General features: G+C 39.9%; 1 protein-coding gene across 1 annotated transcript; it reads right to left on the bottom strand.

Annotated features, from left to right (window-relative positions):
• Positions 1–1,455: 1,455 nt before the first annotated feature.
• On the bottom strand, positions 1,456–18,302 carry cav3 (caveolin 3). Its single transcript, XM_061922693.1, has 2 exons — positions 17,985–18,302; positions 1,456–2,258 (listed from the first exon to the last, which is right to left on the bottom strand). The coding sequence occupies exons 1-2, from the start codon at positions 18,099–18,101 to the stop codon at positions 1,917–1,919; spliced, it is 459 nt and encodes a 152-aa protein (XP_061778677.1). The 5' UTR covers positions 18,102–18,302; the 3' UTR covers positions 1,456–1,916.
• Between the last annotated feature and the right edge of the window lie 332 nt (positions 18,303–18,634).

Genomic DNA, 18,634 nt, shown 5'->3' with positions numbered 1-18,634 from the left:
TGGAGTGAATACAGTAGCAATCAATTACCAAAGTAAGTAGTATGTGCGCTGTTGTCTATGTTATGTAGACTTAAAACTCTGAAGCGTTTTTTTTTTAATTGGTGAAATTTTTACTGGGGCACTGCAGATCAACAGTGGGGCACGTGCCCCAGTGAAATATGTCTGGCTACGCCCCTGCTCCAATGTATGTGTGTTGCCCACTTGCTTGTAAATTGATGAAAACGGCACTGTTTTTCTTTTTAGGTGTCTTGGTCATATCAAATGAAACTTATAATTTGTTTATTGCAAAATGTAGATTGAAACATTAAAGGTTGACTATGTAGAATTACAAGAAAAACAACAGAAAAAGAATTCCAGCAGTCGATTTCCAGAGTAAAACGGGCCGTTGCTAGGGACTCCGCTCTGAACAGAGGACAGCAGAGGAGGACTGCTAAGCAGGATATATATACCTTATGTTTCATATTTACCATCATTAACAGCATCATAAATGACTTGTAGCTTGTTACAGGGACAGTTGAGGCTCTCTGCCTTCCAAACCACTGCTGCTCAGAGCCTCCGCTGTCACTGCTCTCGTCAAGTTGTAAAAAAAAAAAAAAAAAAAAAAGGAACTCTGTAGCACCGAAAGTCCGCGACGATAAACGTGTTTATGACAGATAAGACTACACAAATACACCCATCCTAACAAGTGTATGATAAATGTAGACAACTTTTCCTTTTCTTTTACTTTCATACTGCAACAGTGATTGGATGTTTAATGAGGGCTAAGGGGTGTGTGCGGGTGTGTGTCTGCTGCGCAGCCTGTGGAATGGTGAATACACGCACAGCGGAGGGAGGGATGAGAGGGAAGCCGACATTACTATATCGTGTGTGTCCCTTTTTCGGCGGATTTTTCCGCTAGTGCAGATAATTTTGTCAATTTGTAATGTAGTAATTTTGTGAGTTTATTAAAATTTGCTTTATCAAATTTAGATTTGAGGGGGCAAGACATTTATTTAAGGGGGCTCTGCCCCCTCTTGCCCCTGCGTAGAGCCGGCCATGATGTCTGGTGCCCTATGGTGCGACCATATTATTTAATAGGCGTGCTTTTATTTTGAAAGCCTGAGTTGACCGTTAACCTTAACATCAGTTTACATTAATTATTGAAATGTAAGGATTTGCACCTGGGGATAGGTTGATTGGCAACACTAAATTGACCCTGGTGTGTGAATGTGAATGTGAATGTTGTCTATCTATCTGTGTTGGCCCTGTGATGAGTTGGCGACTTGTCCAGGTTATACCCCGCCTTCTGCCTGAATGCAGCTGAGATAGGCTCCAGCACCCCCGCGACCCCAAAAGGGACAAGCGGTAGAAAATGGATGGGTGCATGGATTTCGATAAGAAATGGAAAGTCCCTGAGAAAATGGGATTGACAGGTTTTTGTTTTGTTTATGTTTTTAATTTAAAAAAAAAAGCATATTTAGGATGTAATAGCTCAGAATTTAATTTTTTCAAGAAACTACAAATTGTCACAATCAATTAAAAGCATGTACTTTCAAAACCGTTACATTGTGATAAATGCTTTTCATGTTGAACATCACACACTTTGATGTTTTTATTGCAATTTTCAAGCATTTGGGGATTTTAAAGCGAGGTTTCATGAAAAAAACAAGTTTACACTCTCACTGTGGGAACTAAAATAAATAAATCATTAAAAAAAAAAAGATAATTCAAGCTGCTGCACCTTAACATGAATGGTAAATAATACTTTGAAAACTCCTGGCTAATGTTGATTTCTTTTAATCCATTTATTCAGAATCAGAATCAGGAAGTGTAATTTTTGTACAAAATTATACTAATGTGGTGAAACTCCTTGAGCATAAGAACATCTGTTGTAGAAAAAGGGAGGAGAGCTTGTTCGGCAACAATTTTTTGAGTTTTCAGACTTCTTTGCGCAAAGCCACGCGCACGCTGCTGAAGATCTTGCCGAGGGCTTTGAAGAAAGGGTCGCAGAAGGTCTGAATGCAGAGCGAGTAGATGCGACTGATGCACTGCGACTCGATCAGGCAGCTCTTGATGCAGGGCACCACCGCCCAGATGTGGAGGAAAGAGATGAAGGCGAACAGGAAGCCCCACAGCAGGGCCACGGGGATGCCAAAGATGGCCGACAGGATGCGGTAGCACCAGTACTTGGACACAGTGAAGGTGGTGTAGCTCAGCTTCCAGACACCGTCCAGGCTGTGCGTACCGTCTGGCTCTGCTATCACGTCCTCAAACTCCACCTGGGAAGAAATGCGATGATTGACGTGCTTGCATTAGTAATTGGATTCAAATGTTGTTGTGCGTATGACAAATATGTTGTAGCTTGTGATCGACTTGTTTTGGGTCATTACCCTTCTCCTCGTGTGTGTGTCCCAGACTACCATGTGCCAGTTAATAAAAAGTTTTTCTTTTCAACATACAAGTGTGTTTATGCAAATGGCTCAACTGTTGTGCGTTATGACAAATGTCGTGTAATGTCGTGATGTGTATTTCTGGTGTTGTCATCCTCGTCCGGGCAGAAGGGTGATGTCGGAGACGCTTTACTGAAACAAAAGTTGCTTTATTACAAGCGAGCGTAATTTTACAGGACTGCAGTACCTGGAGGAGGTCATGTGGAAACAAATTGCATTCCTAACTTGGAGGAGACAAACCACCTTCTTATATTCCTTCTTTCTCTGTTTGGGTGTGTGTTAATTCAGGAGAGTACAACCTGACCATGTAAGGAGATGTTCATGTGTAAGTGACCGGAAAACAACCTCTATATGTGTGTGTAACTTCAAAGTTGACATGAAGATAGACATAGCGTCTTTCCTCCAGGGTAGAGCTATCACTTTTGCATTCATCCATCCATCCGTTTTCTGCCGCTTATTCCCTTTTGGTGTCGCGGGGGGCGCTGGTGCCTATCTCAGCTTCAATCGGGTACCCCCTGGACAAGTCGCCACCTCAACTTTTGCATTCCAAAGTCTGAATTTATTGTCCTCTTCTCGTGAGAGAGTTAACCCAGTCCATTTGCGGATGTCCAAATAAGACTCCTTAATTCAAATGGTAAATGGGTTGTACTTGTACAGCGCTTTTCTACCCCTTTTTAAGGAGCCCAAAGCGCTTTGACAGTATTTCCACATTCACCAATTCACACACACATTCACACACTGATGGCGGGAGCTGCCATGCAAGGTGCTCACCAGGACCCATCAGGAGCAAGGGTGAAGTGTCTTGCCCAAGGACACAACGGACGTGACTAGGATGGTAGAAGGTAAGGATTGAACCAGTAACCCTCAGACTGCTGGCACAGCCACTCTACCAACTTCGCCACGCCGTGGACTCAACAATTATTTACTTAAGCCTGGAGGTTCGCTTTCTCCAAGTTGAATATAAACATTCACCATATGTTTAACATCAATCCATCCATCCATTTTCTACTGCTTATTCCCTTTTGGGGTCGCGGGGGGCACTGGCGCCTATCTCAGCTACAATCGGGCGGAAGGCGACGTACACCCTGGACAAGTCGCCACCTCATCGCAGGGCCAACACAGAAAGACAGACAACATTCATACTAACATTCACACACTAGGGCCGATTTAGTGTTGCCAATCAACCTATCCCCAGGTGCATGTCTTTGGAGGTGGGAGGAAGCCGGAGTACCCGGAGGGAACCCACGCATTCACGGGGAGAACATGCAAACTCCACACAGAAAGATCCCGAGCGTGGTATTGAACCCAGGACCTTCGTATTGTGAGGCAGACGCACTAACCTCTCTTCCACCGTGAAGCCATATGTTGAACATAATGATTCAATTAATTCACTTAAGATACTTGTGATTGATTTGGTTTGGCTTAATGCCCTTCTCCATGTTTCCGTCCCTGACCATCTTGTATAAGCCAGGAAGTAAGTAATATTGATTAGTTTATGCAAATATGTCGGCTGTTGTGCGAGACTAAAAAAATATATAATGCAGATCTAGTTTGCGTCCCCGACCATCTTGTAAAAGCGAAGAAGTACTGTAAGTAATTGTGTGCAAGCATTATGTTTTAATGCAAAGGGGTGGGCTGTTGGATTGACAAACAACTGTAATGTACTGTAGCTTGTGATCAGCTTGTTTTCGTTTCCTGACCTAAACTAAGAAATAGTATTTCATTTTCGCACTTTAAGTTTATACAAAGGGATCGACTGTTGTGCGTTACAACAAAAAAAGATGATATAGCTTGTAATGGACTTGTTTTGGTTCCCAGCAACTCCCCTCTCGTTTGCACCCATGACTATAATGTACTAGCTAGGAAATAAGTAGTTGGTTGTAGCGTTATGTGTTTATGAAAATGGATGGATACAGTGGTTGTACAATACAACAAAAAAACGGTATGTAAGTTGTGATTTACCTTAAGTTGTTTTGAGTCACATGCCTCGTCCCTCTACTCTAAGATACACCTCTGACCATCAAGTACATATATGTTATATTTTATATTGCTACTATGGTACATTTTTAGTCAACTTTATACCTGCATTATCTGTTACGGCACACGCTCAGTCTGCATCTCCCTTCTCTGCGGGACCACCCGGGGGATCCGCTTACACGCCCACGCAGCGACAAGCCTGCACTCAATTACCAATCTGCACACCTGGAATTGATGAGGGCGAGCTGGATAAAAGACCAGTGGACCCAAGGATCGGCGTCGGAACTTAGTTTTTCATGGTGTACCGTAAGCGACAAGCTGTTTGCACTATCCTTGTTTTCCTCTCCATGGCTTGATTTGTCCCTTGTCTTCTCCCGTGTTTTCAGCAGTGTTTTCCTTCCGTTGCCCTCCTTCGTTCCTCGACTCCTCGCTCGCCCCTGGATTGTAACGCCTCTCTGTCGTCCCTGATCATCTGCCTGCCCCCTGGACTTCCTCGTATCTCGTTCAACACTTTGGTAACACACACCAGTTAAATTCTACACATAATTATACACCATACACACTCTTGAGTTTTGTCACACTTTATTTCCTTAGTTTATTTGTTAATATTGTTTATTATTCTTATCATATATATATATATATATATATATATATATATATATATATATATATATATATATATATATATATTGACTACATACATAAACAATTATTGAACATTACTCCCCTCTGGTGTCTGTTTGCCATCAGCCCCTCAGTCCTCCCTGGATTTAATAACATTATCCTTTTCATCCTTACCCTTTCCATCCTATGTAACTGAGCTACAGTGTGGAACAATTTTTTTTGTGGATCAATACTGTTTGTCTAAGTCTAAGTCTAAATACTGGACATCTTTTTCTTTATTATGTTGTGTACGTATATGGACAGGCAGTCACAATGTGACACATAAGTGATGTAGTTTGTTACCAATGTAGACTTGACTTTGCTCACTTCTACAATGCGGAAATATGGTGGCTGTATAAACTACATCATCATGTAGCTGGTTAAGCAGACCACAGTATTTGCATTTCTTTGCAATAAGTTGTGTATGTATACTGAACAAAAATATAAACGCAACACTTTTTATTGTTGCCCATATTGTTCATAAATGATAAATAAATGATAAATGGGTTGTACTTGTATAGCGCTTTTCTACCTTCAAGGTACTCAAAGCGCTTTGACACTACTTCCACATTTACCCATTCACACACACTTTCACACACTGATGGAGGGAGCTGCCATGTAAAGCGCTTACCAGCACCCATCAGGAGCAAGGGTGAAGTGTCTTGCTCAGGACACAACGGACGTGACGAGGTTGGTACTAGTTGGGGATTGAACCAGGGACTCTCGGGTTGCGCACGGCCACCCTCCCACTGCGAGTTGGACTCAAAGATCTAAAACTTTTAGTATATACACATAAGACCTAATCCTCTCAATTATTGTTCACATATCCGTCTAAATCTGTGTCAGTGAGCACTTCTTATTTGCCAAGATTATCCACCCCACCTCACAGGTGTGGCATATCAAGATGCTAATTAAACAGCACGATTATTGCAGAGGTGTGCCTTGGGCTGCCCACTATAAAACGCCACTCCCACATGTGCAGTTTTGCTTTATTAGGATTGGAAGGGGACAGAAAAACAGTCAGTATCTGGTGTGACCAGCATTTGCTTCACGCAGTACAACACATCTCCTTCACATAGAGTTGATCAGGTTGATTTTGGCCTGTGGAATGTTGGTTCACTCCTCTTCAATTCACAGTATCCCAAACATGCTCAGTGGGTGACATGTCTGGTGTCTGGTGACTATGCTGGCCATGCAAGAACTGGGATGTTTTTAGCTTCCAGGAATTGTGTACAGATCCTTGCAACATGGGGCCGTGCATTGTCAACCTGCAAATATGATTTATACCTGAGGAGAGCACCTTTCCAAAGTGCCAGAATGTAAGCATTTGCCCATACATGTTGGTTACGGCGATGAACTGCCGTCAGGTCGAGACCCCATTGAGGACAACAAACATGCAGACTAGCTTCCTTGAAACGGGTTCTTACAGTTTGTGCAGAAATTTTTGGGATATGAAGGCTCTGGGCTGGTGCGGTTACACATGGTCTGTGGTTGTGAGGCCGGTTGGATGTACTGCCAAATTCTTAAAAACAGCTTTGGAGACAGCTTATGGTGGAGAAATGAAGATTCAGTTCAGGGGCAACAGCTCTGGTGGACATTCCTGCAGTCACCATACCAAATGCACACTCCCTCAAAACTTGTGACATTTGTTGCATTGTGCTGTGTGATAAAACTGCACATTTCAGAGTGGTCTTTTATTGTAGGAAGCCTAAGGCACACATGTGCAATAATGCTGTTTATTCAGGATCTCGATATTCCACACCTGTGAGGTGGGATGAATTCTCTTCGCAAAGAAGAAATGCCCACTAACACAGATTAAGTTAACAGTATTTGAGAGGAATCGGTATTTTATGTATGTAGTAAACATTTTGAATCTTTGAGTTCAACTCATGAAAAATGGAAACATAAACAAAAGTGTTTTGTTCAGGTAACTGGATACCACATTTTGAATTTAATTGATGGTGGCCCTATAAGAATGCTCAGTATTGGACTGGAAGTGACGTGTGTTCACCGCAACGTCTTCATGTTTAATAAAAAAATGATTACTAATCATGAATTATATTTGCTCATCTTTAAAGCAAGCAGCAAATGAATGTGACAGTTTATTATTAACACCTAGATGCCTATTTGTGCGACATACGCAGCTGGTCCTTACGGCTATAAATAGAAGAGCATGCAGTTTATTTACACTATTGCTAAAAATGGCGGCATGTGCATGCAATACATACAGTACTGTACTCATTTTTAGTACTGTATGTATTGCATGCAATACATACAGTACTGGGGGATGTTTTTTTTTGTTGTTTTTTTTTAAGTCAACTGCAGAAAAGACCAAGCATCTATTCAGAAGTAAGTAATTGGGATGTTCGGATCAAGGTTTTATGCTGCCGATTCCGATATCAATCATCCATGAGTGATATCGGCCGGTACCAATACCAACACCGATCACATGTAATAACTGTTATTATTTCAATGTATTTATGGTGAGTGCTATAGAAAGTGAAACAATAACAATACAATATTTACACAAGTTCAGTATTCTTTTGTATTATATACAATTGTTACAAATTGAAAGAGTAAATTAAATCACTTTTCTAGGCATAATGAGTAATGATTAAATTAACTGGGAATCTCACATTAAAAATGTACAACATAAAGCTAAATATGTATTGGACCAAAAATCACTTCAAATTCTTTACTGCTCATGACTGTAACAATATCTGAGTTATTGTGCAGACATATGGGGAAATAAAATACAAAAGTATGCTTCAGTGTTATAATCGTGGTACAAAAAAGGTCAGTTAAAGCAACATATAATGATTATTTGTTGAATCGTAAATATTCAAATTCCATGATATAATGAATTTGAAAACAGCTAAAATTATGTACAAAGCCAACTATAACCTGCTACCCAGGAATGTGCAACAATTATTTTCAACAAAAGAAGAGAAATATAAACTTAGAGAAAAATGTAGTTTAAAACATGTGTATGCATGTAAAACATTTAAGACCTTAGTATATCTGTATGTGAAATTAAATTATGGAAAGTATTAAGTAAAGAAATGAAACCGTGTACTAATATGATCCAATTTAAGAAACTCTTCAAACAAAAGAAGAAGAACCATGATAAACATTCTGAATTTATTGATAATCTTATTTATCTCACTGTATACAATACAACTTACTTCACAAATTATTATTTACTTGTTTATTTTCTCATGTTATTACTTATGGAGTATATTGACAATAAATTGAGAACAGGAAGTGAACAAAAGTGTTAGAAATGGTTATGTAAAGGAAAAAGGGTAAGATTAAATATAATTTGCTTCTTCCTAATTTTTTTCGAACATGTTGAAAAAAGAAACTGAATCTTGTAACGTATCATGTTGTAATTGTATGCATGTTCGATATAAACTCAAACCATAAACCAACATAAATCATTGTTTGATCAAAAAAGTAAAAACTACTACTAATCATTTGGTTTTTACCCTCAAAGTCCCACTGTGACCATTCAACTATTCCCCAAGTTCATCAAACATAAAAAAAAAAAAAACATTACACAAAAAAAAGATTTTGAGAATATGAACTGAATCACTCTCATTTCGAACATATACTGATACTATTTGTATTTTCTTGGTGTAGTCTTACGCTACTTTAGTGTTTTGTTCAGTTATTAGCATGTCTGCTCCGGACTTGCTCTCGGTGTGTAACATGTTTAGCCTCGTCCTCCAGTGATAACATTACTTTATAATGATAGTTAAGATACGAAGAAACGTGGTTTATTTTGCGGTTATCATTATTAACTTAGGGGAGCGGCTCCACACTGTGTATGGCAACACTGGGATACTAAAAACAAATAGAGTGAGGGGAGGGTATCGACCGTTGGGACTGGCATTAAAAGGCATTAATCGGCAATGGCGAAAACATATTTTTTGATAAAAATAGTCGGATACTGATTGATCGGCACATGCCTAATAAGTAAGACCTTAACTATTGGGCAGGTCTTCATTTATACTGATATATTCAATACTTTCTGTGTGGCGTTTGCATGTTCTCCCCTTAACTGCGTGGGTTCCTTCCGGGTACTCTGGCTTCCTCCCACCTCCAAAGACATGCACCTGGGGATAGACTGATTGGCAACACTAAATTGGCCCGAGTGTGTGAATGTGAGTGTGAATGTTGTCTCTCTATCTGTGTTGGCCCTGTGATGAGGTGGCGACTTGTTCAAGGTGTACACCGCCTTCCACCGGAATGCAGCTGGGATAATCTCCAGACCCCCGATCTTCTCCCCCATTTCCACGTAACAAGTTCCTCTTTAAACTCACACGCCAGTGGCATTGGTAAGAACCCACACATTAATTCCTCTGAGAGGCTACAGTTTGTGCTGCTGTTTTGGTTAGCAAACACTCTAATGGGTTCTGCAGTTCACACAAGTATGTCATTGAGGGTCAATTTGAGAAGATGGCAGCCATCAGAGCGGAGGTCACATTTGAGGAAATGCACTAGAGCAGACCTGGGAAAAATATGGCCTACGGGCCACATTTTATATGATTTTTTTCAGACTTTTAACATCAAAACTGTCGCCGCCATGGGGCTGTGCAGTGCTGTTTTTAAATGACCGTAAGTCTTGAACTATACAAAGTATTTCAATAGTTGAAATCTGCGCTTTTGGGTTTTGTACGAGTTATTACGGCAATCTACGTCACAGCAGAGGAACAGGGCAGAGTGGACGGGGTTTGTTTTCAGAGCAGCCAGTCCGAAACGGAAACAGATGCGCAAGCACATTTTTACGTGATGATATATCATATTGTAGGTGTTTGTTACACTTGGCATTCATATTTGGCAGTTTTTTTTTTTTTTTTACATTTGTGTTGTGTTTTGCTTGATTGTAAAAGATAAACAACAATCGAGGAGCTCGTCTGAGAATTAAAAAAGGAGCAACTTTTATATGTCATTCATATTCAGTGTTTTATTGTTCATATATAATATTTTTAATTCCAAATGCTTTACTTTCATGTACATTTTGGGTGTCCAATTCAGTAAAAAAATGTAAAATTCCATTAAGTTCTTTTGAGGTGGTCTGCCATAACGTTTTGTGACTTTTGGTATTAGTGTTCCTGAAAAAAAGGGACCCAAACACATATAATGTATAGCAGATTTTTACAACTAAATGTGTACGTATAATTTATACACACACACACATTGGGCCCCCCAGACATATTTTTCTCTCAATGTGGCCCCCAAGTCAAAATATTTTCCCAGCTCTGCACTCGATCCACCCGAGAACAAACATCCACTGCAGAGAACGCTGACTCCCAGGAAGTTTGTCTATGGCTAACAGGAGGAGTACACTTTAAAAAAAAAAAAATCTACCGGCAGCTATGGCTGCCAAACAAAAACCATAAAATTAAAGTAAAACATTGTAAACCAAATAATGATAAAAAAAACAACATTATATTTACAGAAATTTTCATGAAACGTTTTGCGGAAAAATATCATAATTTTACAGATTTTTACTAAATTATTAAGATCAACCACCTTTGATAAAGTGACGATGCAAACAGTTCTGCAGAAAAATACCTTTATTTTACATTAATGAAGTGACAATGCTGGCAGGTCCACAGAAAAATACCATTATTTTACAGATGTGTTCTGAATTGTTAAGATCAGGGGTCTCAAACTCTACTGTATATACCTGGGGGTCACTGGATACAGAAACTTGGTGCAAAGTGGATTCAGCTTCTTTGAATGGCAATTCCGCCCTAGCAACATACCTGCCAACCCTCCCGATTTTTCCAAGAGACTTTCGGTGCCCCTCCCGAAAGATTGTCTCGATGTTCACCTGGACAAGTACATTAAGGGTGTGCCGTGCACTGCAAAAACTGAAATCTAAGTAAGATTAAATATCTCAAATAAGGGTGATATTTGCTTATTTTCTGTCTGATAAGATAATTCTTCTCACTAAGCAGATTTTATGTTAGAGTCTTTTACTTGTTTCAAGGGTTTTGGTCCTAAATGATCTCAGTAATATATTACAGCTTGTTCCTAAGATTTTTTGACCTATATTAAGTGAAACATGCTTGAAACTAGAATATCAACTGTTGCAAAGCGGTGTCATAAACACTCACAAGTATAAAACTACTTTTTTAAAGTAATCATTTCTTATTTCAAGCATGAAAAAAAAATCATGACGCCGAGCACATATCATTATGTCAAGATAATGGCACTAGCATTTACTTAATTAAAAAATATATTTTTCAACGTATTGAGCAAAAAGGTTTCTTTTTTTTCTACCAAGAAAAGTGCACTTGTAATTAGTGAGAATATACTTATTTTAAGGTATTTTAGGGTTCATTGAGGTTAGCTAATTTTACTTGTTTTGGAAAGTCTTGAAAAGCCAAATTTTCTTGTTCTATTGGCAGATAATTTTGCTTAGTTCAAGTAAAATACCCCTAATTTTTCTTTTTTTTTTCTTGTTTTTGAACACTAACTTTTTGCAGTGTGATAGCACTGTTTTTATCGTCCTTTACAACATGCCGTCGCGTTTGTTCATTCACCATACAAACAGCGTGCCAAACTAGGCACATGTTGTATGAGGCTTGTGTTTATGTTGTGTTACAGTGCAGATGTTCTTCCGAAATGTGTTTGTCATTCTTGTTTGATGTGGGTTCACAGTGTGGCGCATATTTGTAACAGTGTTAAACTTGTTTGTACAGCTACCCTTAGTTAGACCTGTATGGCTATTGGCTGTTGATCAAGTTTGTCTTGCAGTCACCAACGTATGTCATATTACAGAGAAAAATGTGAAATTGTTAGTATGAGCATAAACCTTTATATAACAGGCTATATATATGTTTAACTTGAATGTAAAAATACACACAAATATTAAAAATATAAGATTTACCTTAAAATTACATAGAAAACTGTTAGATGTTTGTATGAACATAGACTTTTATATAACAAGCTACATATTTAATGAAAGTTCATTACTGAAATTTTTTACATGAATTTGAAAGTAATTTAAGAAAACAGAAAATCCATCCATCCATCCATTTTCTACCGCTTATTCCCTTTTGGGGTCGCGGGGGGCGCTGGCGCCTATCTCAGCTACAATCGGGCGGAAGGCCCAGAAAATGCTATGTATAAAAAAAACTTGAAATATACATAGTTTGTCATTACTGGAATATTCCTTAAAATTACAGGCGGACTGTTTATCTACAGATCATGTCTTCAAATCTACAGTTTTATAACTTATTTAAAAAAGAAAAAATACAGCAGAAAATTTAGATTAATTAACCAACAAATAAGGATTTTTTTTTTTTTTTACAGTGTATGACGTAAGAAGAGGAGCCTAACGGTGTCGTCTGCCAGATAGTCTATTCTAAAATCTTTCTGCGTTCCCGCAGCTGAGATTCAGCTACAGAATGTTAATGAACGTTTCAGTCAGGCAGACGCCCAGCACATATAAAAACATCTCCCTGTCATCCAAACCAGTGGCGAGGATCCGTTTGGGAAGTCAGGACGGGACGAACAAAGCAAGCCGTCTGAGTCATTCTCTGAATAATTTGCACCACACGGATTGTTTTGTTCTTTATGAAAAGTCTTTCCTGACAGTGTTGGGGTTACTTTAGCTTTGCCAAACGACAATAACAAAATGCTGGAAAGCATTAAAAATTCATAAGAAAGAGGTCTTGGCACTCTGTGACATGTACTATGCTTATTATGGGATTAGAATAGAGAATAGAATGTTCTGAGCTCCTATGTTGTAATGAGCAGAATGATGGCGGAGGTGTAGATCATCATTTATCACCAACACTTCAAATAATAATTAGAATAATAACAATATAAATAATAGTTGCATTGATGGATTGGTGCATATGGCACTACTGGGGAGGGGGTGTACATGTTCCACCCCACTTTCCTACAAACATCGCCGATTAAAATATTTCATGTTCCGTTATTTAGACTATACTTACTTTGCAATGCACGTAGAGTCCGACGTTTGTGTGCTACACTAGTGGTGCGTTCAAGTTCTACATGAATGTCTGGATTTTTAACCGGGGTCGTAGGCGTGTCTGCCAGTAGCTGTAGGTCATCTGATCATTGTCTACTATGAATGAGGCTGGGCACCATTTGAAATTGGATGATTCCTCGTTTGAATTCCGGTTCCAGATGATTCTTGATTCTGAGTCTTAAATAATGTTTGTTAATGGCGGCTCTGGCTTCATTATTGGAGGAGATTATTTCTTTTTCATTGTTTGGTGTTTTTACTTCCTGTCAGGCATCAAGATTGAGAATTATAGGCCTACTGAAACACACTACTACCGACCACGCTGTCTGATAGTTTCTATATCAATGATGAAATATTAACATTGCAACACATGCCAATACGGCCGGTTTAGTTTACTAAATTACAATTTTAAATTTCCCGTGGAGTTTCTTGTTGAAAACGTCGCGGAATGATGACGCGTATGATGACACATGTTTGTGACGTCTCGGGTTGTAGCGGACATAATAGCCCAGCACCACTTACGGCTAAAAGTCGTCTCTTTTCATCGCATGATTACACAGTAATTTGGACATCTGTGTTGCTGAATCTTTTGCAATTTGTTCAATTAATAATGGAGACTATAAAGATTAATGCTGTTGGTGGAAAGCGGTGTTTCTTTGTTTGTTATGAAGCTTTAACACGGAGCGGTCAAGCGAACATGTTTCTCTACGTCAGGGGCGCTCACACTTTTTCTGCAGGCGAGCTACTTTTCAATTAACCAAGTCGAGGAGATCTACCTCATTCCCATTTATAATTTATATTTATTTATTTATGAAAAACACATTTTTGTTAACAAGTTAATGGTGTTTAATGATAATACAAGCATGTTTAACACACATAGATTCATTTCTTTCATGAAGACAAGAATATAAGTTGGTGTATTTGATTCTGATGACTTGCATTGATTGGAATTAGACAGTGGTGCTGATAACGTCCGCATTTTCAAATGGAGGGAAAAAAAAGTCCTCCTTTCTGTGGTTGGATTTGGCATCTCATTTGTCCAACTTGCATACTCGTTTTTAAACACTTTGTTATGAGAGTAGCATATGTGTGTGGCCCTTTAATGTCTGGCAGCAGGTGAGTGACGTCAGTGAGAGTGCGGGTGGGCAAGCAAGTGAGAAAGCGGTCGCTGAGGGCGGGGGAGAAATACATTGGCATCAAACTCCGTAGCTTGCTGGCTTGTGCACGCTAGCTTTCTGAGACTCTTATTTTGTTAGCACAGGCAGGATGAAACAGGTCTTTTATGGTGAAGACAGGAACTGTGCAGTCGGTCTTTAGAGTTTTGACAGTAGGTACGGAGTCTCTAGAAATAAAATGTGTTTCTCTGCGTCCGCCCTGTTAGTGATTTTTTTCTTAAATATGAGCTCGCAGCAGCCAGAGTCATCTCACAAGATCCTCGGGTGCCGAGAATGTCAAAGAACTGATGAAAGTGAAGTCTTGGTATGATTGATGATTGCTCATTTTTATGTATATTTTTTAATGCCTGGCTTGAGATCGACTGACACACCCTCCGAGATCGACCAGTCGATCGCGATCGACGTAATGGGCACCCTTGGTCTACGTCAACCAGCAAGTTTTTGGAGGGGAAAATTGTGATATTAAGTCGACTCTTACTGGAGACTTGAGTGGATTATGCGACCTCCTCCTGCAGCTGTCAAAAAGGCTGCTGTAATCTTGGCTCCTCCATTGGTTTCTCTCAGAGACACTGGCGTTCACCGCAGCCCTCCGACTTTCAGGTATGACTTTATAATCTCACTGTAAAGGCAGGGATTAGTTTCTCACTTGTCACCAAGGATAGTGGGTGTGGCTACATGGGTGTGTGGGCGGAGGCGTGTTTGTGGGGGCTGAATGATTGCTGAATGAATATTACCTGCACTTTTCTGGGGGAATTGTTTGGCTTGTTTGGAGAGAGTGTGAACCTGGGTGCCGTTACTTCTGTAGACCGCAAAACGAGTGCAAAAGGAGCGCAAAAGGAACGCAAAAGGACTGCAAGGGAATCACAAACCATCTGAATGTAATGTATTGTATATTTACTCAAAAGGACAATAAATCACCCTCAAAACCGCAATAAATACTTCGTGTTGCATCCTTTGATCTAGCGTGTCAGACATCCATCCATCCATCCATTTTCTACCGCTTATTCCCTTTCGGGGTCGCGGGGGGCGCTGGCGCCTATCTCAGCTACAATCGGGCGGAAGGCAGAGCCCTGCTTTCCACTCTCAGTGAGTAATTGGTTTTTGGTTTTAGATTTTATATATTTTGAAGCTTGTTCTTGTTGTGATGGGGTAGGTTTATATAAGCGTTGCTTCAACCTACACCCTTTCGGCTCAATCATTGCTCAAATGAGTGTTTTTTTTTTTTTTTCTTTTCTTGTTGTTGTTCTTTGTTTTATGTGAAGATTGCCGAAATAAAATACATTGATTGATTGATTGATTGATTGATTGATTGATAGTCACACAACATTCACTAAAACACTATTAACACAATAAGCAGATAAGGGATTTTCCAGAATTATCCTAGTAAATGTGTCTAATAACATCTGAATCGCTCACACTGCCCTCGCCTGGAGCCGTCGCTTTTTTTTTTTTTTGTGCTTCACTCTAACTTTCCTCATCCATTAATCTTTCATCCTCGCTCAAATTAATGGGGAACTCGTCGCTTTCTCGGTCCGAATTGCCCTTGCTGCTAGTGGCTATGATTATAAACAATGTGAGGATGTGAGGAGCCCTACAACCTGTGACGTCACGCGCACATCGTCTACCACTTCCGGTACAGGCAAGGCTTTTTTATTAGCAACCAAAAGTTGCGAACTTTATTGTCGATGTTCTCTACTAAATCCTTATAGCAAAAATATGGCAATATCGCGAAATGATCAAGTATGACACATAGAATGGACCTGCTATCCCCGTTTGAATAAGAAAATCTCATTTCAGTAGGCCTTTGAAAAGAAAAGATTTGAATGATTCACAGGGAATTGTAATATTGGTTTCTGTTACCATCAATGTTCGATGCCCAACCCTAACAATGACTTGTTTGTGAACAAGATTAGACACCTTTTAGACCTCAGGGCCTGACTTTGCCACTTTGAGATCTGGGGCCCACTCAAATATTAACACTGAATTAATAATTTACCTTTGATTTTAATCGTTTTCAATAATTATATCTAACTTACATAAAGTTTACAACCTTGTCAAATGATATGAAATATTATGTCTATCACAAAAAAATATTATTTGTTTAGCACATAGTCCTGAGTCTTAGGTCAGGCTGACTAGATAAACATTTGTTTTTTACATGCAATTATGTAGCACACTGTGATAAGGTGGCAACTTGTCCAGGGTGTACCCCGCCTATTGCCCCAATGCAGCTAAGATAGGCTGGAGCGACCCCCCCCCCCCTCCCCCCGCGATCCCAAATGGGACATGCGGTAGAAAATGGATGGATGGATGGATGGATGGCAATTTTGTAGCGCTAAAACACATAAACAAAATTAATAATAAATGTTAATTAAAAAAACTGTAAATTAAAATTAAAGTCAAAATTAAAATAAAGCTTTCCTAGTTTTGCACTTAATAAACTTCTCTATGACTTTAGCTCCAGACTTCTGTTTGTTAGAGATTGTCATTACTGCCACAAGTGGTGAAAAAAAAGAAAGACATCAACATATTTTTGGTGGCCCTCTAGGGGGTGCTCACGGCCCAAAAAAGTGAAGTGAAGTGTATTTATATAGCACTTTTCTCTAGCGACTCAAAGCGCTTTACAGAGTGAATCCCATATGTAAGTTATATTTAAACCAGGGTGGGTAAAGTGTCTTGCCCAAGGACACAACGGCAGTGACAAGGATGGCAGCAGCGGGGATCGAACCTGGATTACTCAGGTTGCTGGCACGGCCGCTCTACCAACTGAAATATACCGCCCCATATGTATTCAGTGTTTTATTGTTCATAGTTAATATTGTAAATCACACTTTCTTTATTTTCATATTTTCACGCCAAAACTGGCTCCCCCACCCTCTTTTACAGTATCTGTGTTGATCCACATAGGAAACATAAAGCTTCAAACCATAGAATTTTTTATTGTCTTTTTTGCATTATGAATTTTAAATGGACAATTATGCAATGCGACATACACACCCGTTACATATGTCAACATTAAAACTTTCAACACAAAGGGTAAAAAATATGGAAATACTCGTTTCTCTGCATCCCCGCAACCTGTTTTCAGAATATCTGTCCATAATTGCGGCGGTAGCAGCAAGTAATGAGTTGTAAACCGCAATACTATTTTTTTTATGTTAAGGGATGGGCAGTTGTGCTAGGTGACAAACACGTGATGTAGTAGTAGGACACGAATGCTAACTGTAACTCTAATAATAAACATACAGTATTGGTAAATCAATACCACTTTGGCAGAAGAAAGTGAGCATTATTAATATCAAAGCTACATTTTTGAGGCATTCCATAGGATTTCATTACAGTAGATGTTACTGTTCTCTTTCAAATATGTGTATTTAGAGTATATTTCATGTCTGGTTAAGATAACAGTGATCATTTATCATACTTGTTTCACCCAGTCTAGCAGAGTCTCAGGTCTGTGTGTATTATTAGCTCTGTGCTAAAGGCCAATGTGTGGATGTCTGCTAACAATCACAGAACAAACAGTTGTCAAATCTAAATACAACGTGACGGTTCTGGTGATCGCTTACGCCATGATTCCCAAAATAAATGCCGAGTTCCGGATAGGCAACGGGAATAATTACTGGTGTACTTTAGAAGCTTTTGTACAGTTTTGCGACCTTGCAGAAAACGTGTTGCATGCACTACACAGTCTTAATGAGGCGATATTGAACAGGAGGCAGCACAAACCTTCACCACGTCGTCATTGATCTGCTTGGGGTCTCTGTTGATGAGATCAATCTCCTTCGTATGGCTGTCCTTGATCATCTTCTCCTCGTTGGCGTTGTACTGGTACTGGTCTGCCATGTTGGGGGGTGGGGGTCGCAGGCAGGGTCCTGGATGGTCAGACGATGAGGGTGAGCCTTCGGAGTGCACACTGCAGCAACAGCGGATCACCGTCTGAACCCCTGAATGCACCGCTGTGACACTCCCGTTGACATGCCAGTGGACAGCTGCTGGTAAAAATGGAGGCCTGACCTCCTACCCTGCACGCACACACACACACACACACACACACACACACACACACACACACACACAGACAATGTAGCGCGCACAGACGGAGAAAGTATGCCTTAAAGGGGAGCCCACGCTTGTGTCACATTTCACACAGGCTTGCAGGAGACCAACAGGGCAGGGTTTGCACAGTGGCACCAATGCGCACCACACACAAACACACACTTCTGCATGTGGAATGATGTCCAATCAGCTGGGAAGAAGAACAAGAAGGTTGAGGAAATAAGGCTTTTGACTTATAAACTTCATATACTGTACAACCCCCCCCCCCCCCCCCCCCCCCCGAAATGATGCAGTTCTTGAACTGTCAGTGTTGGCCATAG

The sequence above is a fragment of the Nerophis ophidion genome, linkage group LG16 (genome assembly GCF_033978795.1).
Source record: "Nerophis ophidion isolate RoL-2023_Sa linkage group LG16, RoL_Noph_v1.0, whole genome shotgun sequence".
NCBI lineage: Eukaryota > Metazoa > Chordata > Actinopteri > Syngnathiformes > Syngnathidae > Nerophis > Nerophis ophidion.
Note: the sequence above shows the minus strand (reverse complement) of the source record. Positions and strands in the feature narration are given on the sequence as shown.

Excerpts from the sequence above, each read along its gene's own strand:
- cav3 (XM_061922693.1), bottom strand. The coding sequence starts at position 18,101 with ATGGCAGACCAGTACCAGTACAACGCCAACGAGGAGAAGATGATCAAG. Across the intron at positions 2,259-17,984 it reads TCAATGACGACGTGGTGAAG|GTGGAGTTTGAGGACGTGAT; the intron begins GTTTGTGCTGCC and ends ATTTCTTCCCAG.